Here is an 18,275-nt window from a genome sequence, read left to right as displayed (position 1 = left end):
AAATCTGACTTGAGGCAGTTTCAAAAATACATGATATTTCTTTCGTGCCATTATATCACACATAGCAAAATCTTGTCAGCCAGACTTAGAAGCTGGAGGCTGATTTTAATTAGCATGTGATGCCCAGATTTTACTGGAGATACTGCCATATACACCCCGGGATCTTCATCTTGCAGCTCTATCACTTCATGTATTTCTAGTCACTAGGCTGTGTTTTAGGTAAATGCTCTTGATTTGTGTTTTCATTTTTCTCTCTACGTGCCTTTTGCCCAGGAAAAAGAAACAATGATCTTTTAGAACTCTATCCCAGTTATACCCCCTATATATAGAAACAGTTTGTGTCTATGTGCCTTGTGTCTAAGGCTACTCTTGTTTCAGTAGGAGTTGCATGCCAGATTGGAACTAGTAATCTAAGTTGTAGATCTACATTATGCTTTGCAGATGCATTTATTTCAAAGTAAAGCAAATTCAAATAAAAAGTTATACCAAAGTAGCAAACTAGTTTTTTTGATCTCAGACTGCCCTGAACCTTTAATACCTTAGGACTACAGGAAAATTTGGTTAAAAAGTGCCTGAAAATGGAATTTAAGAAATAGCAAAAATAATAACTGTAAGATTTACAATTAAATGTTACCTGTAGACACTTCATTAAGGACAACGGCTGCTGATATTCAGAAAACAGATGGACCAGCTCATCTTACTTTCTAAAGGAAAAAGATGAACTATGGAGGACAGAAAGAGATTAATGTCATACCTGTATATTTTTGTAAAAACGTGTGCACTTCTTTTTTAAGTTTTATTTTAGTATTTTCACAACTTTTATAATAGAGAAGTAATTTTACTTTAAGCATTTACAAAAGGATTTCCAGCAGGTGTAGTATGTGCTTGTGTAACTAGATAATAGCATTTAATGAGTAGCCCCAGTGGTGCCAGTGTGGTGAAAAAGCATCTGTTCAGGAAGCCCTACAATCTTAGTTCTCAAATAAAGCCATGTTTTTTAAGTTCTAGTCCCAGTTGTTAGGTCTGTTCTAGTAAATGAAGTGGGTCCAGACCCTGCTTTCCAGCCCTGAGGGTAAGTGATACAGCAGGGCTGGTACCTGCATGGCTGAACTCTCCTTCTGTCCCTCATACAGAGTGCAGAGTCCTAGGTCAGTGTTATTCCTTGGATTGAGCTCATGTATTGCCTGGGAGACTGTGATCACAATGGGCCATGGTCATGCTATGGGAAAGACAAGTAATTAAAGGTCATGGGCCCTTGATCTGCCTTCTGTACACTTTCAGCATAGACATGTCCAGTTATGTCTGCACTTCTAGGTGAGTTTCAGCAACCATACCAAATTTGAAAGACTAGTTAGGAGAAAAAGGGGTAAACTGTGTTTAGGTTGAGCAGCAGTCTGATAAGCAAGCAGGACTGTAGTCTTTCAGGGTTTAAGACAAGAAAACAATTGAGGTTATTTCATGTAATGCTATACCCAGGCTTGCTGAGACCATATGCAGACAGTTGTCTACAAATTTTGGCATCCCCTTACAAGAATTTAAAGTATTAGAAATGCTGCATAGAGGGAAGGTGGTGATAGAGCACAAGAAAAATGCCTTTTTACTGTATTGTTAAAGAAATACGGGGATCTGATCCAGAGGAGCCTTTGCTATTGGTAAGCTTTATGCAAAACCTTAATGATGCCTATAGTTTTAAGTTGCATACAGTTTTAGAGAGTGAACGAGGAGAAGATGGCTACTATTCCTGCACAAAAGAGGAAGAGAGGATAACAGTGAATGTGGCATGGAAAGAGTGTAGGTACACTAAATGCTTCATGTGGGAGGAAGAGGAATAGATGCTGCAGCATGTTCCCAGAGGAAGTAGCAGTGTGACAGCTCCGTAAATGCTACATAAAGTGAGAGAGGGTCACACAGAGCTTTTCTTTTGAAATATTTATATACTAACTCCGTATGCTTTCAGAATTACTAAGTGGATATTTTTCGGAGTCTGGTATACCAGGGAGCAAGCTATATTCCTGCCTGCTGAATAACTGTTTTGGTTTAGAACAGTTTCAACCTTACCCAGGATGATTTGCTACGAATGTAGAGTTAGTTGAACACTAAGCTCCTGGCTGGCAGTGCATATGGCATCCCTCTGATGTTAAAACATGTTGCAACCGATCAGGTACTGACATGAATACATTCCTTAAGGGGAGGGATAGTAATGCCTCAGTTTGCTGAAACACGTTTAACACCCTTGGGGAACGACTGAGAAAGAAACTAAATATTACACAGTGTCAAGCCTTAAAATGCTAAGGGATATGTTTTAAATAAAGAGATTAGGTGGGTCTGCTAGTTTTGGCTTGCTGTTTTGTGACTTGTAATTTATTGTTACCCAGCTTTAACAATAAGAAAATGTGAGTTTGGTTGTGGTGCTTTCCCTTCCCACCCACCTCATTGTTGAAGAGTGTGGTTCTTTTTGTTTTCAGTAGTTTTGGTTATGTAGAAGAAGTAAACTTGGCGTTAAGAATTGGCAGTTTGGGGAAAAATAAACTGCATTGCAGATGCTTGAAAATACTGACAAGCAGACATGCTTTTAATGTTACTTGCCTGAGTATATTTCTCATGAGTTTAGAAATAGCAAGTTACCTCAGCTGCAGTTTAATTGGATGCACTCAGAAGAATTCTGTGATGGCACTTGGTAAAGGCACTATTAAAATAGTGCTGGAAGCGTGCCTGCAATTTTAACATCTTGTGTTGTGGCGGTGGTTAGCCATAGTGGGTATTAGATGGAAGACTTCCTGTCAGTTGGATTGATTAATTTCAGATCCGGACTTAAAATGATCCCTGTGTATGTTGTACTGGATCCTACTGCTAAGTAGCAGCTGAATAACAGTCTCCTTTTTGGAATAAGTCAGAAAAAAAAAATGTTGGGAGGAAATCAAAACTTTTCTCTTGCCTAGGCCAAATAGGAAAAAAGCTAAAAGTAAAGCTTTGGATTGAAAGGGTAGTTTTTTGTGTATCATGTGTTTCTTACTCTTTGATCTGCAAGACCAAGACATCTAAGGGTGTTGGAAGTCTTTATCTGAAAGGGTATGGTGTCTGAGCAGCAGTGGTATATGCTCCCATGATAAATTGCACAGGGAGAGGTCTTGGTCTTCAGGTAATGCCTTGGAAAATTCATGGCACATGGAGAAATGGTTGCATCCAAGGCAGGATGGCACAAGGAGCCTTTAGGAAGTTGCTTGAATTCATTGCAGTACCTCATCCTTCTTCCTTGTTGGTAGCTGTATTAATCCCACTGGGAAGCCAGTGTGTCAAGTAGTTGCTGCTGTGGTCTGGAGGGAGTATTCCTAGGATGCAGAACAGAAAAATAATTTGATTTGGTTTCTTCATTGTCTTTTTGGTTTTCAAACACTTCATTATTTATGATTATTTCTGTAGATTGCACAGTGTGGGTTGAGGTTAACAGCTATGAGCCTTGTTCCTATTTAAATTTCATTCTAAGTAAAAAATTGGCAAAGTTTCTGCACCCTTTCTGGTTTTGTAATGACAGAAACAGCTCTTAGTACAAAGAGAATGTAAAATCTGTTTTTAAAGCTACTGAAAGGACTGACAGGTCCTTTCTAATTTCATTCATGTGTGTACTGATCTCAAAACCTACATTGCAAACTTATTGCCAAGTTATGATTAGGGTTTGTTTTGCATGGCTAAAGCTGAACTCTACATTTAACTAATAGATCTTTGATAGTACAATGTCTTAATTGTGTCTTTATCTAAATCAGTTGGTATGGCATGTTACAGGTAAGGTTTTGCAGTGGTAACAAAGGTGGGACAGGAGGCTTCAGTAGGTTTATTAAACTCAGTGCTTATCAAGTCAAGGGCATGCACAATAGAAGGAATGAGCTGTGTATATTGTTAAGGGCTAAATTAATAAGTTAGGGCATCTGACGGTTTTTGTTTTCCTTATTTTTAGTGGAGTTAAAACATTCATTAATTTTTTAATTGGAAGTCTTGATATAATATGTTGGGATGTCTGAAGAACAGACAGGAAATGTATCTGTGAATAATATGCCCTTGTTGCACCATCACTGGCAATACATTTTTCAGATTCATTAATTGTATCTGAAAACTTATGTGAAAAATTATGAAAAAATACACAAAGGAGAGCTGAAGAGTTCAGATCACATGAAAATTTTTCAGCTCTTGAACTAATAAAAAGGCATTATTATTCATCTTTATAGTTCATCTTTATAGAAGTGTTGAGCATAATCTGTAGAGACACATAAAATCAAGTATAGTGCAGGCATTCCTGTCACACCAACACAAGACAAAACCAGAAAGAGGATACAAGACATAATGATCATGCAAAATGGATTAATACAGTATGATATTGATGGTAGGGACTTGTGGAGCTTGAGATAAGTATTTGCCTCATACTTGAACGAACAACATGCAACTGTATGCAGCAGCATGCTTTTTGGTTTATTGCAGTTGTAAGAATAAAACTTTGCTATAATGATAGTTTTCAATTAGAAAACTTCAATTTTCTCTGAATTCTGACGTGTTGCCACGATGACACTGCTCAGCTTCACCCACTGGTTTGATGTGTTGGGGTAATTTTTGTATCACCATTTCATGTGGTAATTGAAGATGTTATCGTAACATGGTTGAACAGTCATTTTAGTCTCACATTTGAAGTTACATGAAATATTTTCCCTGTCTCGCCACCCTAGGAGATATTTCTAAAAAGTCATAAAATATTTATGTAAATTACTTCAAATAGTCTGTGTCAGGTGGCCAAGACAAGGGTTTTGTGGAATACTTTGCACTGGTTTTCACCGTTAAATTTCCTGTCAAGTGTTGAATGATGAACTACCAGGTCTGACATACCATGCTTCTCTGTAATTACTGTAGTAAAATTTGGTAGCTTTTATGAATTTGTTTTGTATTAATTGAATGAGAACATTTTCAAGAAGCCCTAAACAAAACTGCAGTAATCACTGGTATAAAGTCTGTGAGATCCAGTTAAGCAATTCTGAGTTTAAAATGTACAGTATTGCTTTAGTTTTCTGTGAGTGTCAGTCTCAAGTCATGTGTGTTCAGTGAGGAAGAACACTTCATGAGAGGTTTGCAGTTATCAAAACTTCTACTTGATACCATGAGTGGATTTGACTGTCTCTAAAGGAACTCTTAGATTCTGGATAGCTTGCTAGATAGGTTGCACTGGATGTAGTGGCCAGATTTCCACTGACTATAGTGAAATATATATAGACACTGGCATATAGACACCAAAATTTCAGTGTCTGGATATGAAGCTGAATCTCACCCCTTGTTATTTTCCTCATCCTCATATCTATATGTAATAGAGACTTTGTGATCTTGGGGAAGTATAAAAACTGGAGGTTCTCAAGTCTTTCTTTGTTCTTTCTTGTCCCATCTGGGTGAATCTGTTAAAAAGAACCAAAACCATTCTTAATAAAAGTGACAGTGGATTGTTACATATCCTGTGAATGCGCAAGGCTGATTACTTTTCATCAGACCTGTCCTGCGCATCACTCTTTGCAACTCCTTTTCTGGACAACTTCACTTAATAGTGTTGTAACCATAGTTTGGAAGTCCTGCTTGTCTTTTGACTGACTATTTCCTCTGAAGGACAGCTGTACCCCGTTCTTCTTCATTTAGGTGCTTCATCACACTTAGGTCCATGATGTATCTTTCATGTTTAGTTTTCTAGCTTTTTACTCAAATGTTGTTTGTGAGTGTTGAGCAAAACCACCCATCTAGCAGACCCATGAGCCCCTGGACCAGTGCCAAAGAGCTTGAGGCAAGAAGGGTCATCTTGTTCAGACATCTGGACATCTGGTTCAAAACTTACTTTTGAACCAGTTGCAGATATTGGCATGGAAATTGGTGCTCACATTTGTACCGAGGTCTGAGTCTGAACGTATCTTTCCTAAACATAAATCAAATAGCAAAACTAAACTAGAAAAACTTCTCATGTGATTGTTTTGTATACAGATCCTTCTGAGACAAATCCACAGCTTTGTAAAGAATCCAGAGCTTCTGAGAGGGGGGAAGCCTAGGATATAGTGGTTCAGGATGGGGTTTTTGACACCAAGAAACCTGCTACAGAACCTTATGCTGTGTGTACACACTGTGGTCCTTGATTCTGATGATAAAGGAGATCTGTTCCTCTACAATGCTACAAAGTCATACCTCCTTGCCATTTTTGAGCAGAAACTCTTCTCTTCCTCTTCTCTCTAAGTGATCAGACCATCTCTGAAAAAAGATCAGGAAAATATGGTAGGCATATGTATTAGGAAAGGGTACTTCCAACACTAAAATTGGATCTCATGGTTATGACAGTGTACAGAGCACTGCATATGCAAACATGAGGCATCCATAGAAGTGTGTGGGTCACAAAAACAATATGTATTAGTTGAAGTCCAGCAATCATTCTCATTGTGTTGCTTCCTCAGTCTTTCTGAATCTTTGGCAAGCTGTTTTGAACAAGACTTTACATGAACATTTTGTGTTTTATAATTCCCTTCTTTGCAATGTTCTACCATTAACCAAAATCTTCAGAATAGATGATAATATATTTCTTGTGCTCTCTCCTGAAATACATGTTGAATCCTATCTGTTTCAGAAGTCTATCTTGTCTTTTTTCAAATTTTATTTTATGACTGTGTATTCTGGCATGGTCTTTATTTTGTTCCAGTAGTCCTCCCATCCCTGAAAAATGCATGAGTCTTTCTGGCACACATCCTTTTCATTTGTCTATGATCAGTGAAACAAAGTACTTTTTAAATTTTATAAGCATTTTCTGATTGCATCAGTGGAAAAGCTATCTGGACTATAGTGATGTGATACACTTCACTGCATCTTCAGTCATATTTTCTTTGAGAGTTCTACTGGTAACTCACAATATTGGTATTTCTGCTAAATATAAGTTAAGAATGAAACACCCTTTAATATCAGGTATTACTCAGGCAATGTGCAGATTTTTGACTGAAAGAGAGTCATGCAGATTAAACAACTTAGATGGTTCATGTAAATAACTTCAGGCTTGTCAGCCTTTTGAACCCAGTAACAGTATTTTCATGTGGAATATTCCTCTGATGTGTATATATATGCTTTAGGAAAGTTAAACACTGTTGTAACTTGGGCAACTCATCCCGGAACAGTGAGGAGAAGGATGTGATTTCTTTATCGTTGACTGGGAAAATTAAAGTTCAGTTAAACATCTTTTTCCATTTTGAGATATCAAATCCCTATCAAATCTAATCTTTTGTTTTATTGGGCAAATATTGTAGCTGCTAGTTTGGATCTTGAACTGTTTTTCTAGGTATTAAGCTCTAGGAATGAGAAAATCTACATGTACCTAACTTTATTTATTATGTACAACTCTTTGATTTCAAGGAGTTTTTTCAGAATAGAAAACTTGCATTTGAACCATGTAACTTGCATTTATAACCCCCTTAATTTCTTTATGCTGTTCTGCAGATATTGGTTACTTGCTTCTCTTTGTGGTGTTAGGCATTTGTTTTCTTGAATTGATCATAATTTTGTCAGTTTCCTAATTGAGGTGGTATTAATCACACCTTTCCCCCCCCACTTCTGATACAAATTGTGTTAATTTCTAACACCTACACTAAGATCTCAAATGGCAGACATCAGTCTTTTTATAAATAAAATGATTAAAGACTGTCAATGTAGAAGCCAAACCCCTTGACTTAGGTGTGGCTGCAGGAGAAGCATCTTCTTTGCATGCAATGTTCCAACTCAACTAGTGTTTGGGATGTTTATGTACGTGTTCTCATGGCAAGGCCCCAGCCTGCTGAAAAATATTCCATAAGATGACTCACACTATTACGACAGAAGGTAGAGTCATTGAATGTTCCTTAAAGTGCATTTAATTTACTTCGTTCTTGATTATGCATAAAACCACTTAATAATGCTATGCAAATTGTTATAAAATATATTTATAATATGTGATAAATAGCTTCTACAAAATTCTTGTATTTTCTCTGTAGCCTTAAAAAATGAAAATGTTTACCATGATAGATGATGCTTTTAAATCTAATGTTTACTTCAACTAATACAATTAAATAAATATGTATTAAAAGGATACTCATCTCAACAGCAATTTCAACAGTTAGTAGTATTTCCATTTAGTGGACAGGTATCTCTGCAAGCTTACGGCACATAAAAATGACATTTTTTTCTATTTTCAATTGAGACACCCCCCCCCCCACTACTAAACAAAAGGAACAATGTGGCAATCTGATTTTCTGAGCCATGTTTTTTGCATGCATTTTTCTTGGGCTAAAAACATCGTTTACTGAGCTCTGGGAGGAAAGCTCCTTTTCCTGTGGCTTTGCAAGGTATCCCTCTACTATTTGCTAAGAGGAAGGGGTGACCTGCAGAGGGGTAGGCCCCAGGCCCCAAGCAGCATGCATTTGCTGTGGCCAGTACCAGGTGCGTTAGCATTCAAGTCATAATACTTGTCGTTGCCCTTCCGTAACCCATCAGTAGGCTAGTTCTCAGTCAGCTGTGTAGTTTTCTGTCTGCTTCCAAAAACCGAAGGCAAGCACTATTAAGACAGACACAAATGCCGTTCTCTGTAGTATTTTCTTCTAGATCAAGACTTTAGAGAAATATAGACCAGTTAATCTAGTTCAGTATGCTATGTGCTAAGTGTATAATTAACTGAAAATAGCAGTATTCATTGTAGTTTTTCTATGTTCTTAAGGAGAAACTGGAATAACCCTATTCTGGTAGGAGTTGCAGGGATGGGAAAGTATGTTTAAAAGATGGGGAGGCATCTCACAAAGTAGGCTTTTCTTCAGCTGGGGAGTGAAGCCACAGCACCAGTGTAAAATGATGTATTATGCAAGAGCAGTAGTTTTTATTGATTTTGTTACCCATATCACAGTGAGAAAATGTTACCTCTTCTTCATCTAAATGAAAGCTTTATTCTAAGGAGATTATTGTGTCAGTGTCTCTGCAGCTTGCAGCTTGTTTTCGGGGAATAGTCAAGGCCTTTACAACTTGTTCTTTCATGTTCTGAGAGTTGGCAATCGAACAGGCAGTGTAAAAGATTATTCTTGGGACATTTTTATCAAGCGTGAAACAAATTTAAAGAAGGCAGGAGGAAAAAAAATAACCAAACCAACAGTATTACACTTAGAGAAACCTGATTGTCTTTTCAAAACTGCTGTTAAAGCAGTCATTATTACTCATACCATCTCTATTATTATGGCTGAAACAGGAGTGTTCAGTTTTCTAACACTGTCTTTTATTTTTCATTAATTTTCTGTACTGCTAAGAGCAATGGATGGTATTGGTTTCATTGCATTGTTTTCGTTGCACTGAAATTTAGAGAAGAATAGTGTGAGCTTGATCATGCTTCCACTAAGCATATTGGAAGTGGAAAGTCCCACTGCTTTAGGAGGATTATATTGCACTGCTAAAGTTTTATTATTAATTAAATGTTCTTTATAGACATAATGGGTTCTGTGTTACCATCTGTCATATGGACTTGTCTTCAAAAAAGCACAAGGAAACCAGTGATTCTAAATGACTGAAAAGCAATAGATTTTTATTTACAGTGTCCTTGTAGTTAGTTCAAAGGCAAGCTTGTATTGAGTTTCCCAAAGTTAATACTATTTTGTTATCCAGGGAATTTGGGATATTGCCAAATGAAATGTTATCATTAATTTTTAACAATGTGATATTTAACAGTTTTATTTCTATCTGTTGCAATTATTTAAAGCTTCTACTACGTACAGACAAGAAAATAGTTTCTCTAGAAACAAAAATGAGAAAATTAAAGAACTGAATTTTTCACTAAAAGTTGTATGCCATATTTTTTTCTTTGGGTGTTTTGTGAGTCTGGTTTTCAGTAGTGTAGGATTTCAGTAGCAAAGGTTTCAGACCCTTGTGGCTCTGATTAGCTTCAGTGGGATGAATTTTTGCTCAGCATCTTTGGAAGTCCCTTCCTTTTTGGTGTTATGACTAACAGAATTCCCAGTGCTGAAAGAGGCAGAGAGTAACATACTCTGCACTGAGAACTGCAAAATCTAAAAGCCAAGTCCTACACAGCAAGCTAAAAGGACAACAGTAGTTTTGGTCTGTTCAGCATGGAGCAGAGGAAAATGGGGAGAGACTCCTTACAGTCTACACAACTTCCTCATTGGAGGAAGAGGAGGGGCAGGCACTGATCTCTTCTCTGTGGTGACAGTGACAGGACCCAAGGGAATGGCCTGAAGTTGTGTCAGGGGAGTTTTAGGTTGGATATTAGAAAAAAGTTCTTCACCTGAAGAGTGGTTGGGCACTGGAACAGGCTCCCCAGGGAACTGATCACAGCACCAAGCCTGCCAGAGTTCAAGAAGCATTTGGATGATACTCTCAGGCACATGGTATGACTGTTGGGGATGTTTCTGTGCAGGGCCAGGAGTTGGACTTGATGGTCCTTGTGGGTCTCTTCCAACTCAGCATATTCTGTGATTCTGAAACTTTACATTAATTTAAAACATTAAAGCAATGATGCTGATACAGAATTGGTACAGGATAATACTTTGGGGCCTTAAAAATGTTTACAGGTAAGATTGGCTTAAGACAAGCATTCCATTAAAACAAACGTATTGTGGCTGGCAGTGGAGTTTAGCAGGATGAAGGTGTGAATGTGTAAGTACAAGGAGCTAAGAGTTTTCTATAAGAGAACTGGCAGCAGTGTTTAATTGAAAGCAGGGCTTCAGTGTCAGCGTCTGCCATTTGAAGACTTTAAAGCTCAGCAGGAATAGGTTAAAGTGATATTTTTTGTGACTAAACTTTGTTACTCTGTGAGTTCTGACATGTGGTGAAGAATTTGATGAAGAATGACTAAAAACTTGTAAAAGCCATAGAAATTAACTGCCTTGTGTAAAAGAGAAAAGTGAGTTCAACACACCCCCCCAAGTGCAGTGGAAAGGACAAGGTGTCATAATACAATGGCAGTGCACATGAATAAATGTGCATAAGAAAATAGAGATGGATACAAGGGATGGATAGAAACTTTATCTTGTAGATAGAGAAGTGACAGTGTTGTAATTGCTTGTGTTTCTCAATTAACAGTGACCTCAGCCTATTCACCTGATTTTAGTGAAATCCTTTTTAATGAAAACGCTGTTGCTGTATCCATCCATGCTCTTGGTTTGATTTACCAATACAGCAGTGATTTCAAACCGGTTTAGAGTTGTAACCAAGTGTTACTGTTCTTATTTGACAGGCCGGACCTGATAGACATGAATACCGTTGCTGTTCAAAGCAACCTTGCAAATTTAGAACATGCTTTTTTTGTAGCAGAAAAACTTGGTGTTGCCAGACTTCTGGATCCTGAAGGTAAGAGAGTTGCAGAGGGCTTTGTTGCAAAACCCCTAGCATTAAAATAAAATTCAATCTGCCTGCAGGTTGTAGCACATTTGCGGGCATTCTTACAACTATGTGATAAAGTGGTGTTCTGTCTTGCTCTTTTAGATGTCGATGTTTCCTCACCTGATGAGAAGTCAGTAATAACTTATGTGTCATCACTTTATGATGCATTTCCCAAAGTACCAGAAGGTGGTGAAGGCATCAGTGCAAATGTAAGTAAGAGAAAAATATTTGTGCTTCATTAATAAAATTCTGGATTTCAGATCCAGAATGTTAGCTGGATCTTCCATAGGACTGCTGTCACACTTTTCTTTGACATGATTTTTCTAGGTTGAGATTTTAGAGTCTTAGCTGTTTCATATTATGGACATGAAAATATCTGTGCTAAAAGCTTAACTAAAAACAATATACCTGAAGTTGGAAAAAGATCAATTCATAGTTCTTACTTTTCAGTCATGGATGTATACATTTTGACTCTCTGATTATTATCAATCTCAAGTTTACTAACCTAGAAAATACTGTGTTTTCAGTGGAATTATTTGGGACCAAATCATATATTTGGAAATTTAAAGTGGGCTGTAATGAACAAGTAAATATTGTTTCAGAATTGCAGGATTTCAAAATCTCTTTTCATATGTGTGAAGACCTCAGTCTTCAAAGCTGAAGGAGAAATGATGTCTCAGATGATTTTCATCTGTTCTGTAATATGGGTTTTGCTTTGGCAGGATGTTGAAGTCAAATGGGTTGAATATCAGAATATGGTGAACTACCTCATGCAGTGGATCAGACACCATGTCATGATAATGTCTGACAGAACATTTCCCAACAATCCTGTGGAATTGAAGGTGAGATGTGATGGCTTAAACTTTCTGTTGGAATTACACTTTATGTTACTGACTCAAAGCAAGCTTGAACAAGTGATGTGCTTATTGATTTATTCAATTAAAGCAACTCTAGAACAGTACTACTTCTTGACTTTTTCAAAGTAAATAAATACATTACTAACATATGAACAACCAAAAGCAAATCTTTAGTTTGACACTGATCATTTTTTGTAGAACTGTGGTAGTACAGTATAAAGGTAAGCTTGTGAAGAATATTAGGAGAGGGTTTAGAGAAGAACTTTATATTAACTATAAGTAAAAGCTGATGATGTTTTTTTATGTTTCTGTAGGCACTTTATAATCAATATTTACAGTTTAAAGAAACAGAAATTCCACCAAAGGAGGCAGATAAATCAAAAATTAAACGTCTATATAAACTGCTAGAGGTAAGTTTTAGCATGCATTGAAATGTATAGAAGTTCCCTTTCTGTGGCTTAAAATAACAAATATGTATGAATTGTTAAGGTCTGGATAGAATTTGGACGCATCAAACTTTCTCAAGGCTACCATCCAAATGATATAGAAAAAGAATGGGGAAAGCTTATTATTGCCATGCTGGAAAGAGAGAAGACTCTTCGACCTGAAGTGGAGAGGTATGCTAGTGAACGTTGGACAGGCTTGGTTAATATATTTTCTGTTGTTTTAACCCATACTGAAATTTTTAAATACCTTCTTCCATGATAAATTCACGTTATTTTACTAGATCAAGTAATTCTACTTTTGTTCAAGGCCTGAAGTTCTTTACCTGCTTCATGGAGGCAGGTCCAGACAGAAATAACTTCTGTGGTCTCAGACGGTCAAGATGAACAGTATCTGTGCCTCAGATCATCAAAGCACTTACACACAAATATAGCCACCTTCTTTGTACAGTTAGTCAGAGCTGGGTTTATATCAGTTCACTGTCTCATATAAGCACCATCCTCATCCTTTACATGAAATGTGTATTTCACTTGCTGCACAAGTTTGTGGGCTAACATCCTGTTTAGAGATTGTTTGAGTTAGTTGTTCTCAAGAGCACACAAAACACTTAGATGTGCAAAATGCATGGTCATCTTCCATGGTAGTAGGATGTGTGACACTGTTTTGTACATCACTAGTAACATACTAGCATACTACAAATTACTGAGCATAATTAAACTCTTGATGCAATCTGAGAACATTTCTCCTTTTTAATGGTATTTCTTAAGTTCTGTGGTGGACATAGGTGTTATCCATTCATTAATTAAGAAAAACCCTCTTTTCTTTAAGTGCTTTTTGGGGCTTCTGCATGTGGGTAGATATAGACACCTGGGTCTGGATTCATTTTGCTTAACTTTAAGCATCCAAAGGAGACACCTAAGATCTGAATCACTTCCTAGAGAATCCTGTCACTGACTTTCTGGTGACAATAGGATGATCCTTCTCCTTGCTCCTAGGTACCTGAAAGTAGGTATGAAGAATCCAGATCATTGTATAGGAATTCCTCAGAAAGAGACAGATTTCAGCCGGAGAAGATCCCAATGACAGTCAAAGTTAGTTAAATATGTGTCATGCCTACAAAAGCAAGAGCATGACTGAAACAGCAGATTCAGTGGGAGGTGTTGATTCACAGCACCCTACTATGGAACAAGTTCCTTTAGAGGAATACAAAGTTGTCCCCTGCAATACAGAGGTTGTCCGCTTTATGCAGAGCAGAATACTGGAAAGAAGCAGCAGAAATACAGCCTGCTAGGTCTTGTAGGTTAATCTGTCCCAAGATGCCAAAAGCAAAGTTAGTGTCTGGCTTCACCAATAGAAATTCTGTTCATACTTGCAGAGAACTGTATTATCTTTGTTGAGAAAATGTGTAAAAGATGTTAGTTTATTTATTTTTTATTCATATGGATGGAGCACAGGTAAACAAATGTGAACTAAACTCCTTCCTGTATTTCAGGAATGGTAAACAGAGTGACAGATCATAGAGTGATAGTCAGTACACGTGGTGGTCCCTGTAAAATGAGAGAAAAAATTTCTTTAAGTGATTCTGGCTTAATCACCAAGTTAAGATTATCTGTTGTTCTGGGCACAAGAATGTCATCCATATCTGTTGTATTGGTTATTAGTGCATCTCATTAATACGAGGTGTTGATACAGCTCCTGGGGTGAAATTTGATTGTGGCAAAAATGTGACCTCTAATACTGAAATTTGGTAAGTAATAAAACTTTGCCTACAAGTCTGGTGAACACATCTGAAAGTATCAACATGGATAGACAATGTGTGGCCAGATTGGTGTATGGGATCAAACTTATTATGATGTTAGTGAGGAAAGTGCCAGACTGAGTGCCAAAGTAGCAGAGTTTGGCATGCAGCCTGGGGTGTGTCTGTGCCTTTGCTGTGCTCTTCTGTGTAAACAGTCACCTTGTGGGGTGGGTGTGGTTGTTGAGGAATCCTAAAAGCAGGGGGTGAAATACTGAAGAAATCACCCCTAACCCAGGTTCTGAGTTAAAATGTAAAGGAAAGAACAGTGATCAGATTTTTCTTACTTGTTTTGTGGTCAAATCAGCAAGAAGCAATTGTCTGTGAATGTAGAAGAACGTGAGAGGAAATTTTCAGTAAACATGCATGCTTGGACAGTGGAGTAGTAATGGTGGGTTGGATGGTGTACAGGTGTCTCAGATTATATTGTTATGAACTGATTACCATGATACTCCCCCAGTTTTATTGTGCATTTCCGTTTGAAGAAAAAGGAGTCAGCCCAACCTAGAAGTTATTTGTACTGAACTGTTGAGTGAGGATTTCGCACTTTGCTTGTTTTTGAAACTTTTCATTGAAGAGTGAGAAATACTGCAAAGACTTCTTTTAGTTCTTACTTGGCTTTGTAGTTATTTAGTGACACTTAAATAAAATATTTGGCATGTCTGTTTCCTAGAGACGCCCTGATGTTGCTGCCTAGTCTGTACTTGCAGAGCTTTATTGCAAGGTAGAGAAGCCAAAAGCAAGGTAGCATACATAGCCCCAGGTACAATCCTTTGAAAAGCTGGCAGAATATTAATTGCTGGGTTTTGAATGTGTGTACTCAAGCCTATTTAAAGGAGGAGTGCTAGGTGTTTCAAAAGCCAGTAGTGGAACTACATCCCTAGAAGCTGTACATTTTGTAGTTTTATCTTTTCATTTTTCAGCAAATGTAAACAGCTGAAAGGACCGTGCTCTGGATGTAAAAATGAATAGCAGTAGTTATAGCTATCACAGCAGCGATTCACTATTTAGCAACAGTACTAGTACTCGAACCAGCGTTGATTCTAATGAGAATTTCCTTTCTGTTAATTGTGGTCCCACGCTGATTAAATCTTGTATAAGCTTCGGTAATGGCACCTTAGAAGGGAACAGGTAACTTGGCATGTGTATTTGTGCTTTGTGTTAGATGCTGTTGATTCATTTGTTTGTTTTTAAAGTCATACAACACGATTGGTAAATATAAATAACTTTAATACTTATTGATTTTTCTGAAAAACTTTGGCATCACCTAGGTTGGAAATGCTGCAGCAAATTGCAAACAGAATTCAGCGGGACAACCGGAGCTGTGAGGATAAACTGATACTTGCCCGGAACGCTCTGCAGTCTGTAAGTCAGTCAGTGATTTTATGTGTCTGTATTCATGAACTTATAGCAGTACAATGGCTACTTAAAAAAAAAACTCTAAAGAATGTTTGAATGTAACCTTCATAGCTGCTACTTTTATTTTTGTTGTACTGTTAATATAGCATTTCTTCAAGAAAATACCACAAATTGCCTAGAGTAGGTTGTGTTGCCTTCTCTTTTTGTCAGTAGTTAGATAAAATCCTTCACAATTGTTTCGAGATCAGAAGTTTTTACAAAAAAAAAAATAAATTAGAAATTCTTACAGCTGATTTCCCTTTGGTTTAGCTGCAAGGCTTAATGACTTTCTCTTATTCATTAAGGACACCAAGCGATTAGAGTCAGGGCTCCAGTTCCAGCATGAAGCAGAGATAGCTGGCTATATTCTTGAATCTGAGAACCTTCTCCGCCAGCAAGTGGTTGATGCCCAAATTCTTATTGATGGAAAATACTATCAAGCAGACCAGCTTGTTCAAAGGTACTTTATAGTGTGTTTATGTAAACAAATAAATGTCCCAAGTGTGGATACCCCTTACATTTTCAGTTCTTTCTGTCAGTGGATAAATTTATCAGTCTGTCACTAGGCACCCAAATATCAGGTAGTTTGATGGGTACATTGCCCACAAATATTGAAGACAAGAGGAGCTGTTTGTACTTATTTGTGAAAATGAAGTAGTTCCCCTGAACATGTCTTAATGTTTAATGTCTACTAGATATTTGTGTGTTAAGATGTTAGCTTGTGTTATTGTACCTAAAATGTGTTTAGAATTCACTAACTTTTGATTTTTTTTAAATGAGGGCAAGATTTTAGGTGATAGTTATAGGTTTATTAGCAGGTAATAAGTGAGGTAACATGAGGTTATATGTGGCAGTGTGTACAGTGTTGGCACAAAGAAGCATTTAAACAGCATAATTCAGTTTTATGAAGAAGTGGCTCTAAAGTTTTTTCAGGATCCGTCCTGGACTGGTTGAGATCAAGCACATAGCTCCTTGGCAGTGAACTGCAAGTGTTTGATCTACTGCAACATGTAGTATCTTGTAAGATTTCTGGTTTGCTGATTGTTCACTAGAATCGTGTATAGTGCATGTTAGTGCCCATACCATGCTAATTTTTTTAGTCATTGCCTGATTTCTTCATCTGTTATCTGTATAGAAGTATAAGCTGACATATCCTGTACTTTCTGATAGAACAGCTTTTTTATAAATATTTAAGTGTGACTAAAGTGTAAGAGATCATGTGAATTCAAATCACTATTCAAATCAGTTCAGCATGATAAACCTTAATCATAAGCATTCATTGAAGTTATTTTTATTTATTTTTTCTCTTATTTTAATAGAGTTGCAAAACTTCGTGATGAACTGATGGCCTTACGGACTGAATGTTCTTCTGTGTACAACAAGGGGCATGCACTGACCACAGAGCAGACAAAGCTTATGATATCAGGAATAACTGAAAGCTTAAACTCAGGATTTACAACAAACCTAACCCCTGAAATAAATGCTGCAATGACCCAAGGTTTAGCACCTACTTTGACTTCTTCCAGCTTGACATCTGGCCTTTCATCAGGTCTTACTTCCAGACTGACACCAACCGTCACTCCCGCTTACCCACCAGGCATCCCACCACGGTTAATCCAGAGCTATGTGACAGGAGTAGACAGTGGGACTCTGCAAACACTCAAATTGATGCAAATCAGAAAACCTCTTATGAAATCAGCTTTTGTGGATCAGAATTTAACAGAAGAAGAGGTGAACATGAAATTTGTCCAGGACCTATTGAGCTGGGTGGAAGAAATGCAGGTACCCATCTTTATGGAAACAGTCCACTTTTAATTATGTTTACTTCTTGTAGAACATGGCTAATTTTTTCTTCCTTTTTCTAAGGTGCAACTTGATCGAACAGAATGGGGTTCAGATTTGCCAAGTGTTGAAAGCCATTTGGAAAATCACAAAAATGTCCACAAAGCTATTGAGGAATTTGAATCCAGCCTTAAAGAAGCCAAAATGAGTGAGGTACTGCACCATATTCTTTATTTCTTTGCTTAATTTCTCACTGGGTGACCCATAAACTAATGTTGAATTTTAGAACTATGTTTGGGTTTCACAGTCTTATTTTTGTTTCTGATCTCTGGATGACTTTTGATGAAATCAGGAGATCTAGTGGTTTAACATATCTAACCTTTCTGTTGTCTTTTGATCTCATATGCCAAATACAGATCCAAATGACTGCTCCTCTTAAACTCAGTTATGTGGAAAAATTGCACAAACTGGAGAGTCAGTATTCAAAGCTCTTGGTAAGTTCATCATTCCTCTTCCATGTCCAGCTTTTCAGTGTGCATAATCTCTCATAAGGGATGAACTTTAAATTCTGATTCTTGTAAATATTTTTTTCTTTTTAATAA

The 18,275-nt window shown here is 37.3% G+C and overlaps 1 protein-coding gene and 1 long non-coding RNA gene across 34 annotated transcripts in view; one reads left to right on the top strand and one right to left on the bottom strand.

The window, feature by feature from the left end:
• The window catches only part of DST (dystonin), a 306,056-nt gene that overhangs the window by 140,649 nt on the left and 147,132 nt on the right, over positions 1-18,275 (top strand). For 32 of the 33 annotated variants that reach the window (XM_027644871.1, XM_027644867.1, XM_027644868.1 and 29 more), the window contains 10 exons: positions 11,252-11,364; positions 11,500-11,606; positions 12,120-12,239; positions 12,569-12,664; positions 12,744-12,871; positions 15,765-15,858; positions 16,197-16,351; positions 17,211-17,673; positions 17,758-17,886; positions 18,090-18,167. In XM_027644871.1, coding sequence (XP_027500672.1) covers positions 11,252-11,364; positions 11,500-11,606; positions 12,120-12,239; positions 12,569-12,664; positions 12,744-12,871; positions 15,765-15,858; positions 16,197-16,351; positions 17,211-17,673; positions 17,758-17,886; positions 18,090-18,167 — 1,483 coding nt within the window. The remainder of the gene's footprint in view (positions 1-11,251; positions 11,365-11,499; positions 11,607-12,119; positions 12,240-12,568; positions 12,665-12,743; positions 12,872-15,764; positions 15,859-16,196; positions 16,352-17,210; positions 17,674-17,757; positions 17,887-18,089; positions 18,168-18,275) is intronic. The other variant, XM_027644873.1, reaches the window with a different exon arrangement.
• On the bottom strand, positions 5,359-7,754 carry LOC113947843. The gene is made up of 3 exons (XR_003527895.1): positions 7,633-7,754; positions 6,196-6,258; positions 5,359-5,426 (listed from the first exon to the last, which is right to left on the bottom strand). It is a non-coding gene; the product is annotated as an uncharacterized LOC113947843 (long non-coding RNA).

Source organism: Corapipo altera, unplaced genomic scaffold, assembly GCF_003945725.1.
Source record: "Corapipo altera isolate COAL_440 unplaced genomic scaffold, ASM394572v1 2, whole genome shotgun sequence".
NCBI classification, from domain to species: Eukaryota; Metazoa; Chordata; class Aves; order Passeriformes; family Pipridae; genus Corapipo; species Corapipo altera.
This window is presented reverse-complemented; position numbering and strand designations above follow the sequence as displayed.